The sequence below is a fragment of the Pangasianodon hypophthalmus genome, chromosome 2 (genome assembly GCF_027358585.1).
Source record: "Pangasianodon hypophthalmus isolate fPanHyp1 chromosome 2, fPanHyp1.pri, whole genome shotgun sequence".
Lineage (NCBI taxonomy): Eukaryota > Metazoa > Chordata > Actinopteri > Siluriformes > Pangasiidae > Pangasianodon > Pangasianodon hypophthalmus.
The window spans coordinates 28,679,073-28,704,070 of record NC_069711.1 but is presented as its reverse complement, the minus strand read 5'-3'; the positions used below and the strand labels follow the sequence as shown (position 1 = coordinate 28,704,070).

General features: G+C 38.4%; 1 protein-coding gene across 3 annotated transcripts in view; it reads right to left on the bottom strand.

The window, feature by feature from the left end:
- Positions 1-24,998, bottom strand: part of prkcaa (protein kinase C, alpha, a) — a 172,453-nt gene that overhangs the window by 146,407 nt on the left and 1,048 nt on the right. For 2 of the 3 annotated variants that reach the window (XM_053230347.1, XM_026933527.3), the window contains exon 2: positions 21,664-21,695. In XM_053230347.1, coding sequence (XP_053086322.1) covers positions 21,664-21,695 — 32 coding nt within the window. Of the gene's footprint in view, positions 1-21,663; positions 21,696-22,046; positions 22,729-24,998 lie in introns of those variants that run through there. The other variant, XM_053230358.1, reaches the window with a different exon arrangement.

The window sequence follows — 24,998 nt, the reverse complement described above, 5'->3', positions numbered from 1 at the left end:
CACCAAGGCCTTTTGCAACTTCATACTAAATCTGCTATATCGCATATGTAGTGGCCAGTATTGCAATATATTCCAATATATATTAAGAAATGCTCCATTTTTTAAACCTAATGTCTAATGCATCAATAGCATATGTTTAATTATAATGTATAATTCTGACACATTTTCATGTACTGAGAAATAAAGAAATCCTATTTACTTGAAACTCACTTGAAATGTTTTAAGATATTTAAAACATTACTTAAGTCAAAAATATTTTTTTCCAAAACAAAAAAAATTACACCTGTTACAAAAAGGTCTTAGGATGATACAGACACAGTTTTATCCAATTTTTAAAAAACAGAACAATGCAGTTCCTGATATTTGTGCTTTGAAGAAGGTTATTCCTTCTAAAAAAAAAAAAAAAGTAACTAAAAAGAAAAATTATAAAGATTTAGGGCTTAATTTATAAACAGCTTAGGCTAAAGAATTCATAAAAGCATTCTACAAAAAAAAATATCGATCCGCAGATTTCCATTATAAGTGAGTTTTTTAATAAACAGGTGATCCATTCTTTTTTCAGTGCAGAGACATGTGTTAATGTGTTAAATCTGATGGATTTAATGTGTTTTTGCTGATCAGATTCCAGAAAATCTTGACTTGTCTACCCACCCAAGAAGATTTAATGCAAATACTAAAACAGTCTTGTTAATAATAGGCTAAAACAGACATGGTCAGTAGTTAGCAAATGTAAAGCTATGACGCTGTTATTATGACAATATTTTTTTTATGACAATTCCTCATAAACCAAGCAGTACCCTCTGTACTCACTGATACCTGAAGCGTTATTCTGGGATATTCTGTTAAACCAACAGACGATTCCAACTTCCACACATTCACAAGATGAGACATAGAGGGGGATAAAGTAAGCCACTGCCTTAGGCCACTAGGGTCATGAGGTTTTAATATCGGATTGGTTTTTCATATAATAATGTACGCAGCAGTTGTGAACACATATATATATATATATATATATATATATATATATATATATATATATAGATAGAAAAATAGATAGATATAGATATAGAGATAGATAGGTAGATAGATGGATGTGTGTGTGTGTGTGTTTGGACCTGCAAATCTGTTTCTGTAAACAATATTGAACATTGTGCATGCAGAGAATAGACAGACACAGAATGATACAGACAGACAGAAAGAGAGAAGCTTTTACAGCATGTATCAGTGTTGGTCTAATGGCTGAAATCCTAAACTGCACTTCTCTATTGCCTACATGTGTATTTGCAACACTCAGCAGCCTGATCTAATGGAAGGATTCCCTGGATTATTGTGCAGATCCGGTGAATCTAACTGCGATGAATAAACAGTCAGCACTCGGCAGTTCAGAGGAAATCTCGGCTTTGGTGCGACTGTAGCACAGCACTGCGGGTGCAGGTCTGTCTGTATGTGAATGATGGCAGATGTACTGTCCATATTACAGTATGCGTCCACTTGGAAATTTTTGTCATTGTAGATTTGGTTATATGGTGCGGCTAGCCACGCATACTTGGTTACACTCAACTCTTATTTGCATCAAGATTAACTCATATACCACGCAGATTCAGGAACACCTTGGCCAGACTTGTTTACAAGTATTTACAATTCTAAGTCGAGTTATGTTTGGTAAATTAGGAGATGAGCGAGTCTATGAGAATCTACGAGAGAATCTAGTTTTGTGACCCAGTGCATTTTTGAGTTTTAGATGAGTCACATTATCTGTGCAATAGGCTTGTGAGATCATGTGTAAAATGCTAGCATCCTAACATGCTCCCTAACTATCACGATTGATGATAGTACCACCTGTGGCTTAGAGGGGCAAATAAAGAGGCGTGGCCAGATATAGGTAACACATATCATTTACACATTATGTCATTACAGGGAAAAAACCATAAGCTGCTTACGAGTCGACTGTAGCTGCAATCACTAGCATTAGTGTTTCGTCTTTTTTTGGCTTAATTACCCGTTAACAATGGTTAACAAAACTAAAGTCGGGACTGTAAACGTTATTAGCTGTAAGTTCATTATGGAATGTAACTTTATTTTTGTTGATCATAACGCTGCCAGCACCACGTTTTCCGAAAAATCGTCCGACCTGATAGACATCGTGAAAGTTGGAATCTATTGGTGATTCCCGATACTGTCATCAGTCGTCCCAAGCCTGCTATGCAGAACTACAGATGAGTGCTAGTACTAGCAATTTCAAAAATAATACAGCATCTATGTATTAAATAAGAGAGAGAATTGTTCCCTGGGGAACACCCAAGTTTTTAGTCGAATTATGAGACCCAGGCAAGTCCAGAGTCCTAAGCCACAGAGTCTGAGTCCAGAGACCTTAGCTTTAGAGTTTGCATCTAGCTTTGCTTTTCAACAACTTTTGGAGTTGAGTCAATCTGTTTGGAGACATTATCTGAGCAGAATTATAGAACTGAACTGTGTCTCACAACGTCAGAGTGCTAATTCACAGTTAGAACTCATTTTAAACAAGACTACTCATTTGATTTGTTATTTTTCATGGCAAAAATCACTGCTGAGATTATCTGAATGTTATGCATTCATACTGGGATGTCAGTTCATCACAGTGCACCATGCACACACACTTTTTCACACACCCAGTCTCACCTATGTGTAAGTTAGTGTAAATGTGTTTTATATATATAATATCCATTGCACCAACAGTGAAATTGAAAATGTGTATTTTGTTCACTTGACAGAAATGAGCAAGTTGTTTCAATCCCAAGAACTGATCTTGACTTTATAAAGTCTTTGCGCCTTCAGAAAAACCCGTCTTTTATCTATAACGCAGTAATACAGTTAAACATTAAAAGCTCATTTTACAACTTATGCATGGAAATTGACTTCACACACATTTCTCAAGCTAATAAAATGTTTTTGATCGTATGCAGTGGTAACATGATTTTAAATATTTGGTAATTAGACAGTTTGCAAATAATATGCATGATATATTAACTAACTCACAGTGAGAAAGCACCGAAACGAAGCTCTAATGCATGAATAAAGCTTTAACTACATAATAAATAGCGATAATAAACAATCCACTTATGGTGTTTGATTTAGATAGATAGAAACTTCTGGACTTGATTTGAAATGTGATTGAAGGAGTTTTCGACCCTCGATGAGTTCTGATGAGATAAAATAAAATAAAAACAGCTTACACAGTTTAGAGTGTATTTGTAATCCATTGTGGTAGAAACTGGATTTAAAAAATCCACCGTTTTCTTTCTCTTTTTTCATTTCTGATGAAAACAGTAAACCTCCCATGACTTCCTGGCCTATAAAACTGTACATATATGAGGCTTGATTTTCACTGTTCACTCAAATATTTGTCCAATAGACCAGTATAAATTTGTTTTGACAGCATAGGAATTAAAGAAACCCTTGTTCCTTGTTACATTTTTCATAAAAGTGACACGTTAATGAGATGTTAATCTTAATACACCTACAGCATGCCACTACTGGATAGATGGATGGGGTTATAAGTGAACCTCAAGTGTAAAACAGCTAATGAATGAAGCTCGAAGGTGTTTAACCTGCCAAATCAGCATAAATATCATCCTTTATACTGATGCATGCAACATGGACTTCGTTCTTATATCACAGTACTTATTTTCTCTTCTTCATCTTCACTTCTGCTACTTATAATGTAGTGTAGTAATTATCAGAGCAAAATGTATTCACTGTAATGATCACAGTATAATGACTGTGCTAATGCTCCAATCTGCCATCCTGTGTGAGTGTGTGTGTGTGTGTCTGTCTGTCTCTCTCTTTCTCTCTCTCTCTCTCTCTCTCTCTCTCTCTCTCTCTCTCTCCCGTTAAGCACATCAAATAAACAGCATTCACTAGCAGAGCTCTCACATAGCATCTGTGACGAAGTCCAGATACACAGTTTGAGTGCACATGAAAGCCCAAAGAGATGGAGAGAGATGGAGAGAGAGAGAGACAGAGAGAGAGAGGGTTAGAAGGGCCTGTCCTTCATGTCAGAAAGGAAATTACACATTTAAAAAAAAACAGCAGGAACTTTGTGCAACAAACAGAACTTTGAGCCTAAATAAATTCACTGGATAAAGATCACCTGAAAACCTGCTATGAGAGACGTGAGAGCTCAGCAGTTAAGGTTACGAGTTCAAATCCCAGGATCATCTGAGAAGCGCTGTCTGAGAAGCGCTGTCTGAGAAACCCTGTCGGAGAAGCGCTGTCTGAGAAGCGCTGTCTGAGAAGCCCTGTCTGAGGAGCCCTGTCTGAGAAGCCCTGTCTGAGAAGCGCTGTCTGAGAAGCGCTGTCTGAGAAGTGCTGTCTGAGAAGCCCTGTCTGAGAAGCGCTGTCTGAGAAGCCCTGTCTGAGAAGCCCTGTCAGAGAAGCGCTGTCTGAGAAGTGCTGTCTGAGAAGTGCTGTCTGAGAAGCGCTGTCTGAGAAACCCTGTCGGAGAAGCGCTGTCTGAGAAGCGCTGTCTGAGAAGCCCTGTCTGAGGAGCCCTGTCTGAGAAGCCCTGTCTGAGAAGCGCTGTCTGAGAAGCGCTGTCTGAGAAGCCGTGTCTGAGAAGCGCCGTCTGAGAAGCGCCGTCTGAGAAGCCCTGTCTGAGAAGCCCTGTCTGAGAAGCCCTGTCTGAGAAGCCCTGTCTGAGGAGCCCTGTCTGAGGAGCGCTGTCTGAGAAGCCCTGTCTGAGAAGCGCTGTCTGAGAAGCGCTGTCTGAGAAGCCCTGTCTGAGAAGCCCTGTCTGAGAAGCGCTGTCTGAGAAGCCCTGTCTGAGAAGCGCTGTCTGAGAAGCCCTGTCTGAGGAGCCCTGTCTGAGGAGCGCTGTCTGAGAAGCCCTGTCTGAGAAGCCCTGTCTGAGAAACCGTGTCTGAGAAGCGCTGTCTGAGAAGCGCTGTCTGAGAAGCCCTGTCTGAGAAGCGCTGTCTGAGAAGCCCTGTCTGAGAAGCCCTGTCTGAGAAGCCCTGTCTGAGAAGCCGTGTCTGAGAAGCCGTGTCTGAGAAGCCCTGTCTGAGAAGCCCTGTCTGAGAAGCCCTGTCTGAGAAGCCATGTCTGAGAAGCGATGTCTGCGAAGACCTGTCTGAGAAGCCGTGTCTGAGAAGCGCTATCTGAGAAGCGCTGTCTGAGAAGCCGTGTCTGAGAAGCCCTGTCTGAGAAGCGCTGTCTGAGAAGCGCTGTCTGAGAAGCGCTGTCTGAGAAGCCCTGTCTGAGAAGCCGTGTCTGAGAAGCCCTGTCTGAGAAGCCCTGTCTGAGAAGCCCTGTCTGAGAAGCGCTGTCTGAGAAGCCGTGTCTGAGAAGCCCTGTCTGAGAAGCCGTGTCTGAGAAGCGCTGTCTGAGAAGCGCTGTCTGAGAAACCCTGTCTGAGAAGCCGTGTCTGAGAAGCCCTGTCTGAGAAGCCCTGTCTGAGAAGCCGTGTCTGAGAAGCGCTGTCTGAGAAGCCGTGTCTGAGAAGCGCTGTCTGAGAAGCGCTGTCTGAGAAGCGCTGTCTGAGAAGCCCTGTCTGAGAAGCCGTGTCTGAGAAGCCCTGTCTGAGAAGCGCTGTCTGAGAAGCGCTGTCTGAGAAGCGCTGTCTGAGAAGCCCTGTCTGAGAAGCCGTGTCTGAGAAGCGCTGTCTGAGAAGCGCTGTCTGAGAAGCCCTGTCTGAGAAGCCATGTCTGAGAAGCCCTGTCTGAGAAGCGCTGTCTGAGAAGCCCTGTCTGAGAAGCCCTGTCTGAGAAGCCCTGTCTGAGAAGCCGTGTCTGAGAAGCGCTGCTGGACAGAAAAATGCAACAATCACATTTGTTCATTTTCAGTTAAATATTATAGCAGAGCTATAATGATTACAGCTGCATGATAATGGCTAAAAGAGCAATTATGCTGTTCTTTTGCTTAGTATTAGAATCATAATTTTAGTTTTTACATTTAGGTCTGCCAATTTAGAAACAATTTTTTTATTGCACTTCATAATTGTATCCTTTGCTTTTCCTTTCACATTGTATGTTGATTCATACTGTATTTCACTAAAGTATGCAATTATAGCTACTGTAGGTGTAAGCTGCCTTGATTTTCAGGTTTCCCTGTGCAGCCAAATGAAAGTTGACAAATTTTCAGAGCACGCTGTGATTGGTCAAACACTTGTATATCAGTGTGGAGTTTATGAGTCAATAAACATTGATAAAAATCAGTAAAAATGATTGAGCCACTTCACTATCTTCAGCTAAGCGCATTGTTGTTTTTTTATATTTAATGATCCCACAGCACAGCTGAATTCTTGAATCTGGTCAGAATTGCTCAATTGTAACAGTCAGAGCTAAAGTTGTTCCTTCATGTTTTCCAACACGGGAAAGATTTCAGGATATTGCGCATGACAACGCTGCATTTCTTTTGTCTTATTAACTTCCAGAGAGAGATACAAGAGAGACTGCTGATGGAATGACTGTTTATAGTTGCTGCAAGGGAAATAAAAACTTAAAAGTGCGACATAAATTAGAAAAACAGACTGTAAGCAGGTGTAGTTTACATGAGTCAGCAGGAATCATCGTGTCATTTCCACGTCTTTTGGGACACTAAAAGAGCACTTGGTGAAAAGACCTTCCGGATAGATGAAGAAATGCAACAGATGGTGCATCAGTGGCTGCAAATTCAACTGGAAGAATGGTTTTCTAGAGAAATCCAGACACTCATTAAGCACTGGAACACTTGCATTGAACAAAATGGAGATTATGTAGAAAAATGATGCACCTTTGCAATAAACAATGCAAAATAAGAAAAATAAGGTTTTCATTTCATTCGCCGATGTTCCACAACATTAAATATAACTATAAAAGGATTAAAAGTGCAATGTGTCACTCTTAAATGAATAAAATATGCCTGCGTTGGCAAATTCCTGTGGTATAAGAGAAATAAAACACTTATTGGACCACACAGTTGTTGATTATTTCCCTATAACACACACCCTGTTGTGTTTTATTCCTTTTCATTTAGCATAATTAATATCTGATTTATTGCAGTGCAGTCCAGGCTGTGACTAGCTATTACCCAATAATCAATTTTGATCCAATACTAATGTCACTTTATTACGTGCAAAATCACTTTAATAATCAAAAATTATACACTATGTGGCCAAAAGTTTGTGGACACCTGATCATCACACCCATATGCGGGCCATGCCCACAAATTTGGAGGCACACAATTGTATAGAATCCTCGGTCCAGTCAGTGCCTGACCTCACTAATGCTCTTATGGCTTAATGGGCACAAATTCCCACAGCTACACTCCAAAATCTAATGGAAAGCCTTCCCAGAAGAGTAGATTAGTATATTGTTATTGTTATTGTTATTATAACAGCAAAAGGGGGACTAAATCAGGAGTGAGATATTCAAAAAGCACATATGGGTGTGATGGATAGGTGTCCACATACATTTGCCTTTATAGTGTATTAGTAGAAAAATACTGATCCAATACGGATTAGGCTGATAAAATCTGTGCAGTGGAATAAACAGATCGTTTTAAAATATCAGCTCAAACCTGTTGCACTGACATAAATACACTGACCTCATACGACAGAGATGTCACGACACAAATAGCAGCGGTACTCTTTAATTACATATCAGCACATTCATGTTCAGCGTGCTGGCCATCACCAAGGCCTTTACTTATCACCTCACACATTAGATCTGGATTTTTTCCCATTTTTATGAGCTTTGCACTATGTTCACTGGTCCTGAAAGATTTCTCTGAATTCCCAATATACCAATCAGACAAAATAAACCAAGATTTGGGAAAAAAACAAAAAGCAGGAAGGTCCAAGCCTTGCTGTTTGGGGAACATTTTGACTTGAAAGTGCAATCTGCAAACAGGATCTCTGTAATTAGCACTACTAGCAATGTAGTAATGTTCTGACTTCTGTGTGTAATCATGAAATGAAGATCTGTTACATTACATAACAGCCAAAATGCCAACATTTGCTCTGAAACTTTTAAATCTGGTGCTTTTAATTTAATTTATTTCACATGATTTTATTTTCATTTGTGCTTTTAAGTCCCTCTGCGTCAATTCAGCTGAAGGTCTACAGTTAGCTACCTGTAGTGCAAAAGCATCTGGAGTCCCAAATGGTGTAATTTATTCCAAATGCTTCTCACCAGGATCGAGTCATTCGTTCTCATCCTGAGCATTGTGGCCAGATTAACATGCTGTGAGCAGCTCTGCATTGTAAATGTACACTCATCTCTAAAATAAAATACCTCCTTTTTTTCAGTGCTTCAAAAGAAACTGGTCTCATTTCACTCCAAACTTCCTGTTTTGTGTTTTTAGTTTTTGGAATATGCTTTTAATAGACCTTTTGCACATGGATCTACAACTTCCTGTCGTATCAGCTGTGCTACATTCAGTTATTAACTGATTCCATTAGGGTGGTTAAGTGTGATTTAGCCCTTAACTCTTAAAAAACTTTTCTATACTAAGAATGCATGTATTTAACGTTTCAAAAAAATGTGTGTCAGGCAACAATCTCAGTTTTTACAAGGTGTCTTTGCTGACAATGGCTGCTCTTAAGTGAGCAACAGGGTTGAGTTTTTAGCATAGAATTAGCAAATACACCAAACGTGATTAACTAGCATCCGTACTAAGGGCATGATGACATTAAGGACATTCTAACCATTTACACTGATTTTTTTCATAATAATAATTCAAGTTCAATCTAGAATTTGAATAACAAACCAATATCCTTGAAAATAAGAAAGAAAAAAGAAATGAGAGAGAGTCTACTTTTCTTGTTCCCATGATCTTCAGGAAATTCAGATCTTGCGACTTATTTTTGAACTTGAATGTATTCATGTAACAAGGTTGAGTAAATGCTGGGGAACTAAAATGGACAATTTTCATAACCTTTAATGGCTAAAACAAGGAAAAGGAGGATTTTCAAGCATGAGATGTAAAATGGATTCACACATTAATGCAAACTTTTAGGATTTGTGAAGTATTTTTAAGCTGTGTGCATGTTTCAGATGAATAACCTAAAACATTAAGAAATTTTTGCCATTTTTTCAATGCTGTAGTGGTTTCTTAATGTTTTAGGTTATTCATCTGAAACATGCACACAGCTTGTTATGAAGGACACTTTTTTTAATCACCAACAAATTCTTCTTAATGGATGCTAAGATGCTCAGATGCTTTTTTTTTTTTTTGGCCACATACTATATCTCTGCCTCAATCAGTAACGGTGCTGCTGCTCTATTCTGTACTCGTACCAGCTGTCCCCAGCCTCAAAGCAGCACTAGAAGCGCAGATCCAGATGTGCTGCCACATGGACACGGAGACTTTATGCTGTAAGCGGTTTTCCAGCACTGAAAGCAATCATATTCAACTCATAGCGCTAATCTCTATCAGGGATATAATCTCATGGAGTAGTGGGCAGTAATATGATGGCTGATCTGGTGTAGTTTTATGTGAGAAAACATAACGACAAATAATTCACACAGAATGAGACAGAGCCATGTGAAATACAATGTGATTTTCTGTTGCGCTATTCACACCGGTTGCGTGTGACAACACACGCGTGACGTCGCTCAGTACCTGAAAGTCGTTCACGCTGTCTCTATGGCCAAGACTTTTCTCTCTTGCTTCCAAGGTGTTGTCACTGATCGTTCGGTATTCAAATTCACGTGATGAGATAAAGTTATTTTAAAAGTATATTGATATTGATTGGGAAAGCTAATGACTGTGTAGTCGAAGCTGTATGGCTGCACTGGAGGCTACATCTGGTAAGATCAGCTTAAATATGTGTATAGAATAACATTCTTGTGGTGTGCTGTTATAAGAATATAAATAATCAGTTGTGTGACGTGCCTCAATGCAAAGCAGAGCACTGTTCCCACAACAAAGTCGACTGTATTCCTATAAAAGCACATCCTGCAGTGCTTACTTCTCTTATACCGCAGCGATTTGCCAATGATAACATTTTAATTTATTTTTTCATTAAAGAACGTCACGTTGCAAAGTTTGTCCATTTATAGTAACACTTCATGTTGTGGAAAGTTTGTTCCTGGTATCATTTCTGTTACAATCGCTGAAACAGTCATTCCTTCACTAGCCTCTCTTTTTTCTGTCTTGTATGCAGCTTGTCATGTTACAAGGAAAGCGCAACGTCCTCCATGTTTACAACTTTCCCATGTTAAAGTTATGACTCGATTGTTACAAAGTGCTGACACTGGAGCGTCCTTCCAAAAAATGCTAAATAATATGTCTTCTCATAACAAAACTTCATCATATCAACAATTACACATGTTTTTTAGAATCCGTTTGTGGTACATCATCCATACAGGTCCCTGTGTATGTTGTTACTATAGAAACGAAGATGCTCATATCCATTCAGTTTAAGATTAAGGATTATAGACTAAGGCAAAGGATTAGAGCTGACAGTTATGTAGTGATTGCCTTGCACGTTGGATTTTTCACAGTTAAAAAAAAAGGTAACAGATTTCTCTCACTTGCAGCATGTGCTGTGATATGGCTCGAGATATTCAAGCAGTGTTCATTAAATGTAGCAATGGCTGGCTATACAGTATTCTTGCATATAAATAGGATTTAAGGCCCATATAAATGTGATGTTCATTGTGGTTTTTATTAATTGTTCAACAGGCAACCAAACAATCCCAGAAATATCGGTCAATATAGTGATTTATAGTACTGTGATTTATACAGTGATAGAAATCTTTGGCCATGACACCAATTAGTAATTTCAGGGTGCAGAGAGAGCAGAGACAGCCTTACTGGGATTAATAATTCAGTCCCGGCACTCAGGACGCCATCCATGTGATACATTACAGTGTGTAAAGGCCAAATTTACTGCTGGATTTGCGTCTCATTAAAGAAATAGTCCACAGCTTTTCTATGTAACCCACTACATCTTTCTTGTATGTACGATTAACACAGACAGGAATTTTAACACATTTCCCTGTGTAGACAAAAGAACTGAAAAGCTGTTTGCTCAAACCTCATATATAACATTTATAAGTCTAAGGGGCAGGTGTTGAATTTCCTCAGTGAAATTTTACAATACCAAAACTATATAATACAAAGTCAAAACTGCAAGAGTGCTGAAAACAATGAAGGGCTTTGGCTAAAACAGATATGAAAGAATGTCTTAGCAAAGCAGCACATTGTTTTCTTGACTGAGATATGCTGAGTATGTTGCAAAGATGTGACGAATTTTATGGATTTACAACTTACAAAACAGCGTTCGAGTGAGAAATTCAGGAAAGCATTCTACAAAAAATATGTTCTACATAAACATCTACACCATCTCTTCATCTCTTCATCACTGCTGAATTCTCGAATCTGACCGTTCATTCATTTCCATAACAGCAGCTCTGAAAGTAGTTCTGGCTACAAGGCAAATCACAGGTTTATATTAATGCGCTCGTTCTGATACAATAATTTTTCAGCGTTAACAACAGACGCGACGCAAAAATGTGTGTAATTGTTGAAATGGTGAAGTTTTCTGTATAGAGACTTTTATTTAGCATTTTCTGAAGGAGTCTCCAGTGTCAGTGCTTCGCAATAGTCAGAGGCAAAGCTGTAACTTTAAGCAAGGGAAAACTTCAGGACCTTTTTTTTTTGTGTGTCTTATTAATTTCAATAGAGAAAAATATGAGAGGCTTGTGAGGGAAAGCTTTTTTATATTTGTTATAACATAAATAATGACAGGAAATAACTTGCTTCCACAGCATTAAATGTAACTATAAATGGATAGAAATTACATTGTGTTGTTCTTTAATTTAAAAAAAAAAAAGTTTTGCCAACTCACTCTGGAATAAAATGAATAAACAACTTTGGGACATGCTGTTATTGGAAAAATAATCAACTTTTGGGTGGTCACATCAGACCACATTAGACCACCTTCTCAATGATTATTTTTCCATAACAGCACAGCGCAATCATAGTTAATTCCTTACTTATCTGACCCCAGCGTTCATACGTTTTGAATAAACAGGATTTGTGTTCTTTTCTTGTATGTATAAAACACTCCAAATAAAAAGAGAGATTAGGTTCAAATATGATGTAGTATTTCATTAAACTTTAGTAACGGTAATGGATTACAAAACTGAACATAATCTCTTCTCTGGAACTGTAAAGCTGCTTCTCAAGTGTGGCACAATTTATTTACAAACTATTTACTCAGTCCAAGTCGAGAAATAGTCTGAACTGGTTTCTAGGTCCACTGCACTCACTATAATAAAAGTACAATTCCAAAATATGAAAATCTAGAAATACGGCATTCTCCATTCATATCATAATAAACTGCAACTAAATCAAAACACGCTGGTTAACATGTTATTTTCAGTAATATCTCATTTCCCTCGAGTTCTCAGAGTTCTCTGTGTTGTGAAGAGGATATACTGGTTCCCAAATCAAAAGGGGAAAGAAAATAAGCCCTGGTGCCCTTTCTTCTGGTGCCACAGAGGACAACAGGCAGATGAATACATAAATACAAACTAGCTGATTAGAATGGTAAGCAGGATGCCCCTGAATTGGGCGGCTCATCTGAATTCTGTAGAGGCCATCTTTGATGTTCCAGCCCAGTGGCCTTTTCCCATTTTCAAACCCCCACCCCCCCACCCCCTTTCCCCGGCATCCTGTAGTGGCAAAAATATTGCTCTCGCATAGCCATGATTCATGGACCACTTCAGAATGTTAAAAGTTCTCAAAATGTGCCAATTTATGCTGTCATCTTCAACCCTCCAGCCACTCATCTACCGTCAAGATGTCAAGGTCAATCTGAGTAAGTGTTCTCCTGAGGAGTGCAATGCAACAGGAGCCAGGAAAAAAAAGGAAAAGGAGTCTGTGAATATCTGCCATTATAATCAGTTTATCATCAAAACTCCACTTGGACTTGATTTTAAGCACCCAAGGCAATTTCAAAGACTTTTTCCCCCCCTCTCTTTTCCAATCAGAGTCATTAGTTCTACCGAATACTAGTAAAAGTAAATTGCATATCTTCTTACCACAAAATAGACTCTACTGTGACCTTCATCGGGAAAGAAGCGGGACAACACCTTGTATTTTAGAAATACGATAGAAATACGATCTTCATACCTTACTTTGAGATAATACACAACTGGCTTAATTTCAGCTATAGGAATAGTCTTGCTAAATGCTATTCTTTGTCATTGTAACTCATTATACCCTAAATCTACAGAGAAAATTTACTTTCAAGAGACTCAGTCCTTTCTGTATCTGTAACTCCAGAATTGTTGGAGATTTTCTTAAATTAAATGTATTTCTTTTTCTCAGAATAATGCATTTCAATTAATGGTTAGATTGCGCTCAAATTTTCAGAGGAATCAGTCTTTTCTGTATCTAAACACTTCAGAACTACTAGAGATTTTCTTAGAATATTTTTTTTTATTAAATTTACTTTAATTGATTTCATATTTTCAGCATGAAAATAAGCACAAAGATTATTTTTCATAACCTTTTTTATCCATCTTTACCAAGGGTGCCAATAGTTATTGGGCTGACTGTAGCTTCATACGTTGCCCCTTTACCTCAATAATGAGAAAGAGAAAATGAGAACTGGCTGTCTCACTAGACATACACATCTTACCTACATAAAAAGCATATTCTGGGTCATTTTGTGGCAAAAGTTAGTGAACCCTCAGTGGACTGCGGAAGTTTTACTCATTTCGACTTTGACTGACAGGCGCCAAGACAAAGTTGGAAACTCAAAGCTGGGATTATGGATGAGTGCTGTTCTTCTTCCGCCTTCATATGCGTCTTATCCTCTACCAGGTTCTTGGCTGAGACTCTCAGCCTGTATTGAATCTTTAATGAACTTCCCTATTGATATTTCAGGAGCACTGAAAAACTCAATAAACACAAACATCTTCTCGTTCATACATTTATATTGATTTTAGAGGCTGATAACACATGCATGCCAAGTGCCCATGGGCGAGATGAGTTTCAGAAAAACTAAAATGTCACAGCAAACAGATGTCTATCCTGGGAATGTGCATTCTGACTAATTCTGATATTTGAGGGTCCATAAGGGTTAATGGACATCAATTTGCTAACCACATGGAAGAAAATAAGGACTTTGATCGATGTCAATGTTTCATAAGAAATCTGTTCTCACAGCAGTTAAAACATCCTCAAATCAGCACCAAATATGTATATGTGCTTGACAAGATGAATATGTAATTAATAAAATACAAGAAGTTATGCTGTTATAAGAAAATAATCAAAGACAGAGTGGTGTGTTGCAGCCTGACGTGAACTGGAGTTACTCTTACTAACCCAAAGTGTTTGATTCCTTTTATACCACAGCAATTTGCCAACAACAATTTTTTATTAATGAAAGAACATGTCATTCTTTATCTGTTTATAGTTACATTTAAAGTTGTTGAATGTCCACAAAACAAGTTAGTTCCAGTGAGCACTTGCTGTAAACATGTCTCTCCCTCACTTTCTTTTGAAGTTAATAAGAAATTAAAAAAAAATGCAATATGTTACAGATAAACACAACCCACAAAGCGCAATGTAGGATGTCCTGAAGACTTTCCCATGAAGGAAAACATAAATGAACTGCTTTACCTCTGAATACAAAGTGCTGACACTGGAGACTCCTAAATCTTAAAAAAAACCAAACATCTCCTTAAAGAAAACCTCTCCATATCAATAATCAGATATTTTCCCTTATAAAACAACAAGTGCATTAATATAAGCCTGGGATTTGCCTGGGTCAGAGTCAGAGATGCTCTTATAGAAAATGAATCAACACCTTCCGACCAATCCAACAGCATAAAAAAAAGAAATAATACATTGAAAAATGAATTAACAGCACATTCATTAGTGAATGTAAACACACCATTGGACTGATTAAACCCTGGAGTTTTATCCCAGCTTGTTAGTTTTGGATCCATCCGATAAACTATGGAGTCAGCAGATTGTGAAACGTCTGGACATATGAACACACTAACAAACAGATGTGATAAACAGATGACGCCTGCCAAGATTTCTTTTTTAGTTAAATGGCTGCCCATTGAGACAGGTACCTTGAAAAGCATTATAGAAAAAATTAAAACGTGAGCATAAGGGGCTTGTTGTTTATTGACAAATAACATTTTCAAATTTTGAATGGCGATTTTATGTGAAAAGGCCATCGATAACAGAAAGCCACTCAGCCTGAGTATGAGCCTGCTCATATTAGTCATGGAGTGCCCAGGTCAATCAGGGAACTGTGGTTTGAAAGACGATTATCCTGAAAGGTCTGCAGAGAGAGAACACAACAGCTGTGCGGTGAGCAGGATATCAGAAATGATCTGACTGAGATAAAAGCACCATGGTAGCGCTGCCTTTAAAGTATTTCAATCAAAATGTTTGAGACAGCCAGTCAATACTAATGCAAGGGTGAAAGTTCTGCAGTCTTAACCTGAAGGTTGTGAGTTCAAATTCTAGGGTTTGCATCAGTTTCCAGCTTAGTTGGTGGGGAAAAAAGTTATTTCTGCCTCAAAATGAGGCAAAAGTCAGCAGACTAATGAAATTTAATAAGAAATTGTGACAGAGACTCACTTTCAGACCTTATTGACCTTATAGTGAGCCTCATTTAGCAATCTTTTCGTAAAGCAGTGTGTAAATGTTTGCGTAAACCAAACCGAACTAAAGTTTTCTGCCGGATTTACATCAGATTTTCATTGTATTTGAGTGTGTATGTTGATCACCCGTAAAGTGCAAAACACATTCCCGACACGGCTCATTCGCATTTAGTGACACCCATAAAACTCCATAAAAGTTCAAGGCTGGAGAGCAGAAGTGTAAGTTATTTTGACTCAATTCTATGACAATTAAAATACTTAATAATACATAATATTAATAATAATAAGCAGGAATTTGTTTATGGCTTATGGCTCTGCGCAGATAGACCGACCCTTCCTCCAGTCATACAGCGTCATTTCTTTTGTCATAACTGAAACATTTGTTTTATTTGTCTTAATTTCTGGGTTTGTGTTGAATTTTTTTTCATATTATTTAGTTAACACTAACTATATAAAATGACTGGTTTTCAAAAAATGTTCCCCATGGTATTCTTAGTCCCTGACCCAGTGAACTAGCATGAAGACGTGTTTTTGATCATCAATTTGAGCCAATCAATACATGCTGTGCTAGTGCAAGGGTAAAAGTTCTGCACTCTTGACCAGAAGGTTGTGAGTTCAATTTCTAGGTTTTTTGATAGAAATTACAAAGCATTTCTATAAGTCGCTCTGGATAAGGGCGTCTGCTAAATGCTGTAAGCGCAATAAAACTAAGCTGTTTAAACTCCACAGTATAGTCCATATATAAAAGTGCAGTAATCCATGCAAATTATATGATTTAAAGTCAACAAGTCAAGGTTTACCTTCTTATGCGTAAAGTTCACACACTCAGGAGCACGAGTAGGATACAAACGTTTTTTTCTGACTTTACAGGATTTTCAGGAATACAAAATTTCTTGTGAAAATTCTCATATAAACGATTTTATATCCAAATCAGTTTTTTCAGCTGCCATTTCTCCTTAAAAAACATAGATTTGCAAGTTCAAATTTAGAAAAATGAATGTTACGTAATTAAATTTTTTTTTTTTAAAAAATCTTAAAATATTTATTGTAACAAAATATTATATACAGGACACCAAATTACAGGATTACTGAATTGAACCGTAGTCTTTACGAGCGTAAAAATTGTATTTTATCATGCCAAATTTAGAAAGGCGGCCATCGTTTAATACTCGATGATAAAAAAAAAACACGTACCAAATTACTAAATATACATATGAATGAAATTGACTGATTTGCATGAATAAAACATCAGACAGTACGGTGCAAGGATACAACAGAACCAGATTCTGAGAATGTTTTACATACTACAGCGGGAGATAACCAAATTCCCCGAGTTCTCTCAAGGAATATTATTTCATAACACTGTTCACAAGACTAGTGTGATAACCATTATCATTACCATTCATTTCATAAATCGTGATAATTGTAGCATTTGTTATGAAACCTATAGATTAGGTTCTGTCCTCCACGTCACTCTGACCTGAGACAAAGTCTGTTCTGTCCCATCTGTCTGTAATGGATTAATGTAATGGATTTCCCCCTTGAGCTACTGTATATGACAACCTCAGAAAAAAACGTACATACTGTAGACATTTTTACATTGATTTTTTAATCTAGATTAAACCACTGGCCTTTTATCTATCTTAGATATATGTGTATTTGATTGATTTTGGATTGCATAATCATTTGATAACTGTTAATGCAATATTTTAATAAGTTTTACATCTATTTTTTTCAATGTTAAGCAACGAGTTTTTTGTTGGAAATGAAACATGCTACGAACATGAAGTTTATTATATCATTATTTATGTGAAATATTCTGGAACAGCAGCAGCCTCAGATGCAAAGTCCAGAGACACTGATGTGTGTTTTTGGTGAAGTCAGGACCCGACACAGACGCGCAAATAGACGCGAGTTCAACTCCTCTGCAGTCATTGATCCCGTCAATACAGACCTCTATAAGCGTTCATTCTGTTCAACTGACAAGGCCGAGCTGACTGTGAGTCTACTTTTAAAGGATCAATACGTGGATCAGTAATCAAGCTCACAAACAAATATCTTGTATAACTTGTATGCCAGACACTCCGCATAATTTAAGACTAATAATTAACAGATTTAAAAAAAATCTTATTGTTGGTATAGTGTAGCTTCTGAAATAAGATGTTTATTTAACATTTATGGAAGAATCCTCCACACTGTAACAGTCAGTACGTTTTCTACCGTGTTAAAGTCTTCAGGACAGACGACTTTTGGTTTTCTCGGTAACCATGACAACTGTATATTATTTTCTATATATTTTTGTCTTTTTAGCTTCAAGAAGGAAAAAAAAATAGATGCTGCTGAAGGAGTGACTGTTAAGTGACAACAGGAGCTTGTTTTACAGACGTTCCACAACATTAAATGTAACTATAAATGGATAAAAAGCAAAAAAAGTAATCATTGACAGACTGCTGGGGTATAAGAGGAATGAAACACTTGGGAGGTGCTGTTATTGGAAAATAATTATCCCTGTGTTGAATATTTAACTTTAGTAGCACATTCTGTAATGTTTGATTCCTTACTTAGGATATCACCATAATATTTCATTTTATATACAGTTCTGTTTATCATGTTTTTCCAATCTTTCTAGAACAAACCTTTGTGGCAAAAATGAATTATGGGAATGCCTTCAGCATACATACGCATATTTATAATTGAGGATATATATACAGTATGACACTGCTATCTTAGCTATTATTATAACGTAATATTATGACAGGTTTGCTCCTCATTGACGCACTGACTGAAGTATGTTTTTACATCATTTTTACCATGGATTCCACTTGTTACACTATTGTATATACTATTAGTATATACACACACGGTCACACCCCATTAATAGTTGCCATAGATGTGGACTCCTGACCTCTCATGAGATCTGCGGCTTTATGATATCTGTTTCCACTCAACACTAGACTCTTCAGCAGAGCTCCAACAGAGAAAACTGCTAACCTGCCAAGACTCCATTCACGACTGCAATCACACACTAAGCGGCCATTAATTACAAAACATGCCTCCATTGTTTATGGTTTACTAAGTGGCTAGCCTTGGTTCCGGCTGCCGTGAGATCAGCATCGTGTTCTGCATCTGAGGCAGAATAAACTTCCATGTGTCCACCTCAGACTGCCTCAGAGACACACCGATAACAGGCTGCATTATTCCAAATGCCCTATGATGACCAAGTCCAGTCCTGGACAGCTGAAGATCAGTGCAATTTAATCATTTTAGCCCAGTTTGTAGAACTGGAGCTCGGAATCCATGCTTACAGATTCTACACCGTTCTAAAGGCGGCCCTCTGGGAGACGGCACAGCAGGAGCCATGCAAAAAAAACAAACCAAAGAAAAGCAAAGATCCAACATTTTCGCATTATTTCAAACAACTGAGTACTGAGTGCAGCTTCTGAAGCTTCTGAAGTATGTTCACACCTCTGAGTTAATTCTAAACCTTCTAAGCGAATTCTAAAACCTTGGAACTAATTCCCAAACTTCTGAACTAATTCTAAAACTTCTGAACTAATTCTAAAACTTCTGAACTAATACTCAGACCTCCAAGCTAATTTCAGAACTTCTTAACTAATTCTAAATATTTTGAACTAAATCTAAAACCTCTGAACTAATTCTGAAACATCTGAGCTAATTCTTAAACTTTTGAGGTAATTCTAACACTTGTGAGCTAATACTAAAACCTCTGAGATATTTCTAAAAAAGTAAGAACCAATTCTAAAACTTATGACCTGATTCCCAAACTTCTGAGCTAATTCTGAAAAATCTGAGCTAACTGCAAAACCTCTGAGCTAATTCTAAATCTTCTAAAACTAATTCTAAAACTTCTAAAACTAATTCTAAAACTTCTAAAACGTCTGAACTAATTACACAACCTCTGGTCTAACTCAAAAACAGCTGAGATCATTCAAAAAAGATCTTCTAAACATCTAATTCTAATATCTCTGAGGTAGTTCCCAAAGTTCTAAAGTGGTTATAAAACTTCTGATCTAATTCCGATATGTCTGATCTGAGTCTGACATGCCTGAGCTAATTCTAAAACTTCTGACCTAATTCTAAAATGTCTGAGCTAATTTAAAAACTTCTGAAGTAATTTCCAAGCTTCTGGTCCAATTCTAAAAGTTCTGAGCTAATTCCTGAACTTCCAACACTAGAACTTCTCAGCTAATTTAGACGAATTAGATCTAATTCTTCATTCAACTGGGGTCAGTTGTAATTATAGTGTAATTGTAGTCACGGAGTTGAATTTTTATTTAATAATTTACCAACACATCTGAGGAAAATGTTGATTTCCACAGTGGTTCAATTTGTTTCCACTGTCACTGTGACCTGACATGGTCCATATTAAAAGACTAAACAGCACTACGCTAGCTACTGTACGTAATGGTTTATCGCCAGTCACCAGCTAGCTTATGATTGGCGACCACAGGTACCAGCTGCCAGAGCGAGAGTGTTCTCATGCCTTTAACTACGTGTCGTGTCGAAAGAACATATTCCCAAGTTTCAACTGAACACAACACTCCAAAATGTCTGAAAGCTCTACGATCATTCAGAAAGATGAGCTAGAACGAGACAGAACTCTCAGAAATGCTAACCTAAATTCTACCAATTTTTTATTTATTAAAGAATGACACACACTTTTTATTCACTTATAGTTACAATTAATGTTGCAAAACATTTACAAAACAAGTTAGCTCTTGTAATCAGTTACTTTATAACAGCTATAAACAGCTGCTCCATAACTTTCTATAGATGTTAATAAGACTGCTGTCCTCTGATTGTTAAAAAAGCTTAGATTATGTGCCGCATCCACCATGCAAGTCCCTATGAGTGAGCTATATTAGAAAGAGCACTTTAATATAAGCCTGTGATTTGAATTACAGCCGGCAATACTGTCTGAGTTCGTGTTATAGAAAATATTACATACTACACTGTGCTATGTTTATGACTATATCATGAATACTAGGCATTTGATTTTAATCCAGTTCAGCTCTGTATTTGGAAACAGTGGGGCAACACAACCTTTGTAATTTGCCTAACTCCAATTGTTATCACCCGTGTCAACATTTTACACCACCTAATAAAAGTTATTACACGCTCCCCATTGTTGCATGTGTAAATAGTAACAGTGCACGGCAGACACAAGTGAGCACACACTCACACCTTCACACACACACACACACACACACACACACACACAGCACAGGTCACGTTACACACTTGACTTCCATTGGTGGAATATACCGCAATTTGGTCAATTTGCTGGTATTTTGGCCACCATTTAAAGATTTAGAAAGCGGTGATCCATATCATTAAACAGTCTCTGTTCAGGACACTTCTAAGACTTTGAGATGTTTCTGAGAGATAAAGCATCTGAAAAAACAGCCATAGAGGTCCAACTGACATGATAAAGTATCTTTCATTCATTCATTCATCTTCAGAACCTGCTTTATCCTGGTGAATCCAGAGCCTATCCCAGGAACACTGGGTGCAAGGCAGGAACACACCCCGGATGGGACACCAGTCCATCACAGAGCACCATGGACACACACAGTCACACACTCCTTCACACTTAGGAGTAATTTAGAGTCTCCAGTCCACCTATGCATTTTTGGGAGGTTGGAGGAAACCGGAGACCCCGGAGGAAACCCATATGGACAGGAGGATAACCTGTGACACTCCGCACAGACAGTAACCTGAGCTCAGGATCGCAAGCCTGGAGCTGTGAGGGGGCAATGCTGTCAAAAATAAAATCATTACCTCAACCGGATATTCAGCACATGATATATTAACAGGATATTATTCAGTGGATTTAATTGTCTTGTTCTCAAGAGACGATTTCCTGAAATTCCAACAGTTTAAATCCAGAGAATTTCCAGGAACAACTAATGGCCATGACAATGTCTCCCTTCCAGACTCGTACATCTGGACTCATATTTAGGCATGGGTATGATTGTGTCTGTCTGCTGGATTTGGACTTGGCTTTAGCTACGGAAATAATCCATCCATATTTCAGTCTTACCTTGGCATTGGAATCCCTGTTTTCCGAAGCCCCTGTATATGAGAGAGTGAGAGAGAGAGAGAGAGAGAGAGAGAGAGATGCAGACAGACAGAAAGGGAGAGAGAAACACACAGTCACATAGTGAACACAAAGCAATGCATTAGACAACTAGATCTCCCAAATCCTTTAATGGGCTTTTAGCTATCAGTTCCCTTCCATGCCACAAGCAATCTAAGTCGCTTAAAAAGACGCTGCAGTGCAAATGAACGATGTAAATATTTGATATCTGATATGCTTCAAATATCTGATGTGCTCCAGTCTTGGATTTCGCAATGCACCAGCAAGCGAATGAGCATCATCACTCACTACTCTCACAGTCCTGAGACACACAGACACACACACACCTGTAGCGTTATCTCTCCTGATCATGGATCTTCTGATAGATGGATATGTCATTAACATTAATATAGTGAGTGGAAAGAAGGAATGTTAAAGACATCTCGTGAATGTTGTTAGTGCTCCATCTTTTACTGGAAATCAGAGGTTATGGGAAATTATTCACGGTAGATGATGATGATGATGATGATGTAAGGGTGGGAATGCACGGAATGCACCATGTCCCTGGAATAGGATATGCGCAATACTGAAAATAGCAGAACACACAGAACATACTGAACATATAAAACACCCGGAACACACAGAAAATACTGGAACGCTTGAAATGCACTTAATGCACAACACACCACAATACATGGAATACGGAAAATGCCCAGAATACACAGAACACACTGAACACACAGGACGTATGGAACACCTGGAATGCACAGAATGCCTGAACCTCCCTGACAATGACCCTTTGACCCTAGATACCACAACGGATGCAACATTGGCCAGAATAGACAGAACACACTGAGCAACCAGAACCCACGATATGCACGGTGTCACTGGAATGGAATATATGGAATACTGAAAATTTCCAGAATACACATAATATATGGAACATACTGTATAAAATATACGAAACTCTGAACACCACAATGCATGAAATACTGAAAATGCCTGGAATACACCCAGAACCTATAGAATGTACAATGGATAAATAAGTTTACACACCCCTGTTAAAATGGCAGGTTTTTGTGATGTAACCATGTCAGAACCTTTTTCAGCTTTATTGTGAAATTGGAACATATAAAAATCAAGTGACAAACACCCAGGAATGTTTTACGGGAAAAAAAAAATACCCTTTACAATATCCAGCTTGCGTAAGTGTGCACGCTCTTTTATAACTGGCAATGTGGCAGTGTTCAGAATCAACCAATCACATTCACACTCATGTTGAATACTAATTACTATACACCTGCCATCAATTAAAGTGACTGATTAACGCCAAATGAAGTACAGCTGTTCCTGTAGGATTTTCCTGACATCCTCTTGGTAACATCCAACTGCAAAAGCCATGAGCTGCAAAGAGCTTACAAAGCAGGTACGGGATCTCATTGTTAAAAAATATCAAACAGGAGAGGGTTGCCAAAAATTTCCAAGGCATTGCATATACCATGGAACACTGTAAAGACAATAATCAAGAAGTAGAGAAAATATGGCACAACAGTGACATTACTAAGAACAGGACATGGCTCTAAAATTGATGAGAAGGCCAGGAGAAATCTGATCAGCGAGCAGCAATTTCTGGCAGGTCCTGGCTGCTCTCTACGTGCGACAACAATCTCCTGAATTCTTCATATGTCTGGGCTATGGGGTAGCCTTTTTTATCCCAAAATACCTCCTATCTCTCAAAACCATGTGGAATAATGTGCTATGGTCTGATGAGACCGAATTTGAACTTTCTGGCCATAACACCAAAAGATATGTTTGGCACAAAAAAAAAAACAAAACATCAGCACATCACCAAAAGATCACCGTCCCTCAGTGAAGCATGGAGGCGGCAGCATCATGCTTTGGGGTTGCTTTTCTTCAACTGGAACTGAGGCTTTAATCAGGGTGGATGGAATAATGAATAACTCCAAATACCAGTCAATGTCAGCATAAAACGTTAAGTCTTCAGCCAAAACACTTAAGATGAAGAGGAATTTCACCTCTCAGCATGACAATGACCTGAAGCAAACCTCCAATTAAGCAAAGGAATGGCTTCACCAAAACAAGATCAAGGTTTTTGGAAGTCCAGATCTAAATCCAATTGTCGTGGCCAGTCGTGGCCAGTCGTGGCCAGTCGTGGCCAGTCGTGGCCAGTCGTGGCCTAATGGATAGAGAGTCGGACTTGCAACCCGAAGGTGAACGTGAAGGTTGTGGGTTCGAGTCTCAGGTCCGGCAGGGATTGTAGGTGGGGGGAGTGAATGACCAGCGCTCTCTTCCACCCTCAATACCACGACTGAGGTGAGACCCTTGAGTAAGGCACCGAACCCCCAACTGCGCCGCAGCAAAAAAGGCTGCCCACTGCTCCGGGTGAGTGTTCACGGTGTGTGTTTGTGTTCATTAGTGTGTGTGTGTGCGCACTTGAACGGGTTAAATGCAGAGCACAAATTCCGAGTATAGGTCACCATACTTGGCCACAAGTCACTTCACTTAAAAAATCTGTGGGGTGACCTGAAGAGGGGTGTACACAGCCGAATTGACAGAGTTAGAATGTTTTGCAAGGAAGAATGACAAAATATTGCTAAGTGACAAACTGATACTCTTACCCAGAAAAGACTGAATGTTGTGATCAAATCTAAAGGTGCCTCAACTATTCAACTACAGTAAGTATTAGTTTAGGGATTCTTATTTTTTTCCACTTTAATTTATAGATTAAATTTTCACAATAAAGTTAGAAACAGTTCTGACATGATTTATCTTGGATTCATTTTTTTTACATCACAAAAACCTGCCATTTTAACAGGCATGTATAGACTTTTTATATCCACTGTACAGTGTCCCTGGAATGAAATATACGGAATAGTGACAATGCCTGGAATACACAGGACGCATGGAACATACAGGATGAATGAAACATCTGGAGCACTCAAAATGCCAGAACCACCCTGACAATTTGGACCACAAGACATCACAATGCATGCAACCCAGAAAACGGCTGGAACACTTAGAACACCCAGAACCCACAGAATCCAAGGTGGTCCTGGAACGGAATATACGGAATACTGAAAACCATCAGGATACACAGAACACACTGAAGATACAGAACATATGAAACTGGGAACATTTTGGAACACTCGAAAGGCACTAAACATTATTATGCAACACAGAAAGTGGCCAGGATAGACAGAACACACTGAACACCTAGAACACACGGAATGCACGCCGTGCACCGGAATACACGGAATACTGAAAATGCCCAGAACATA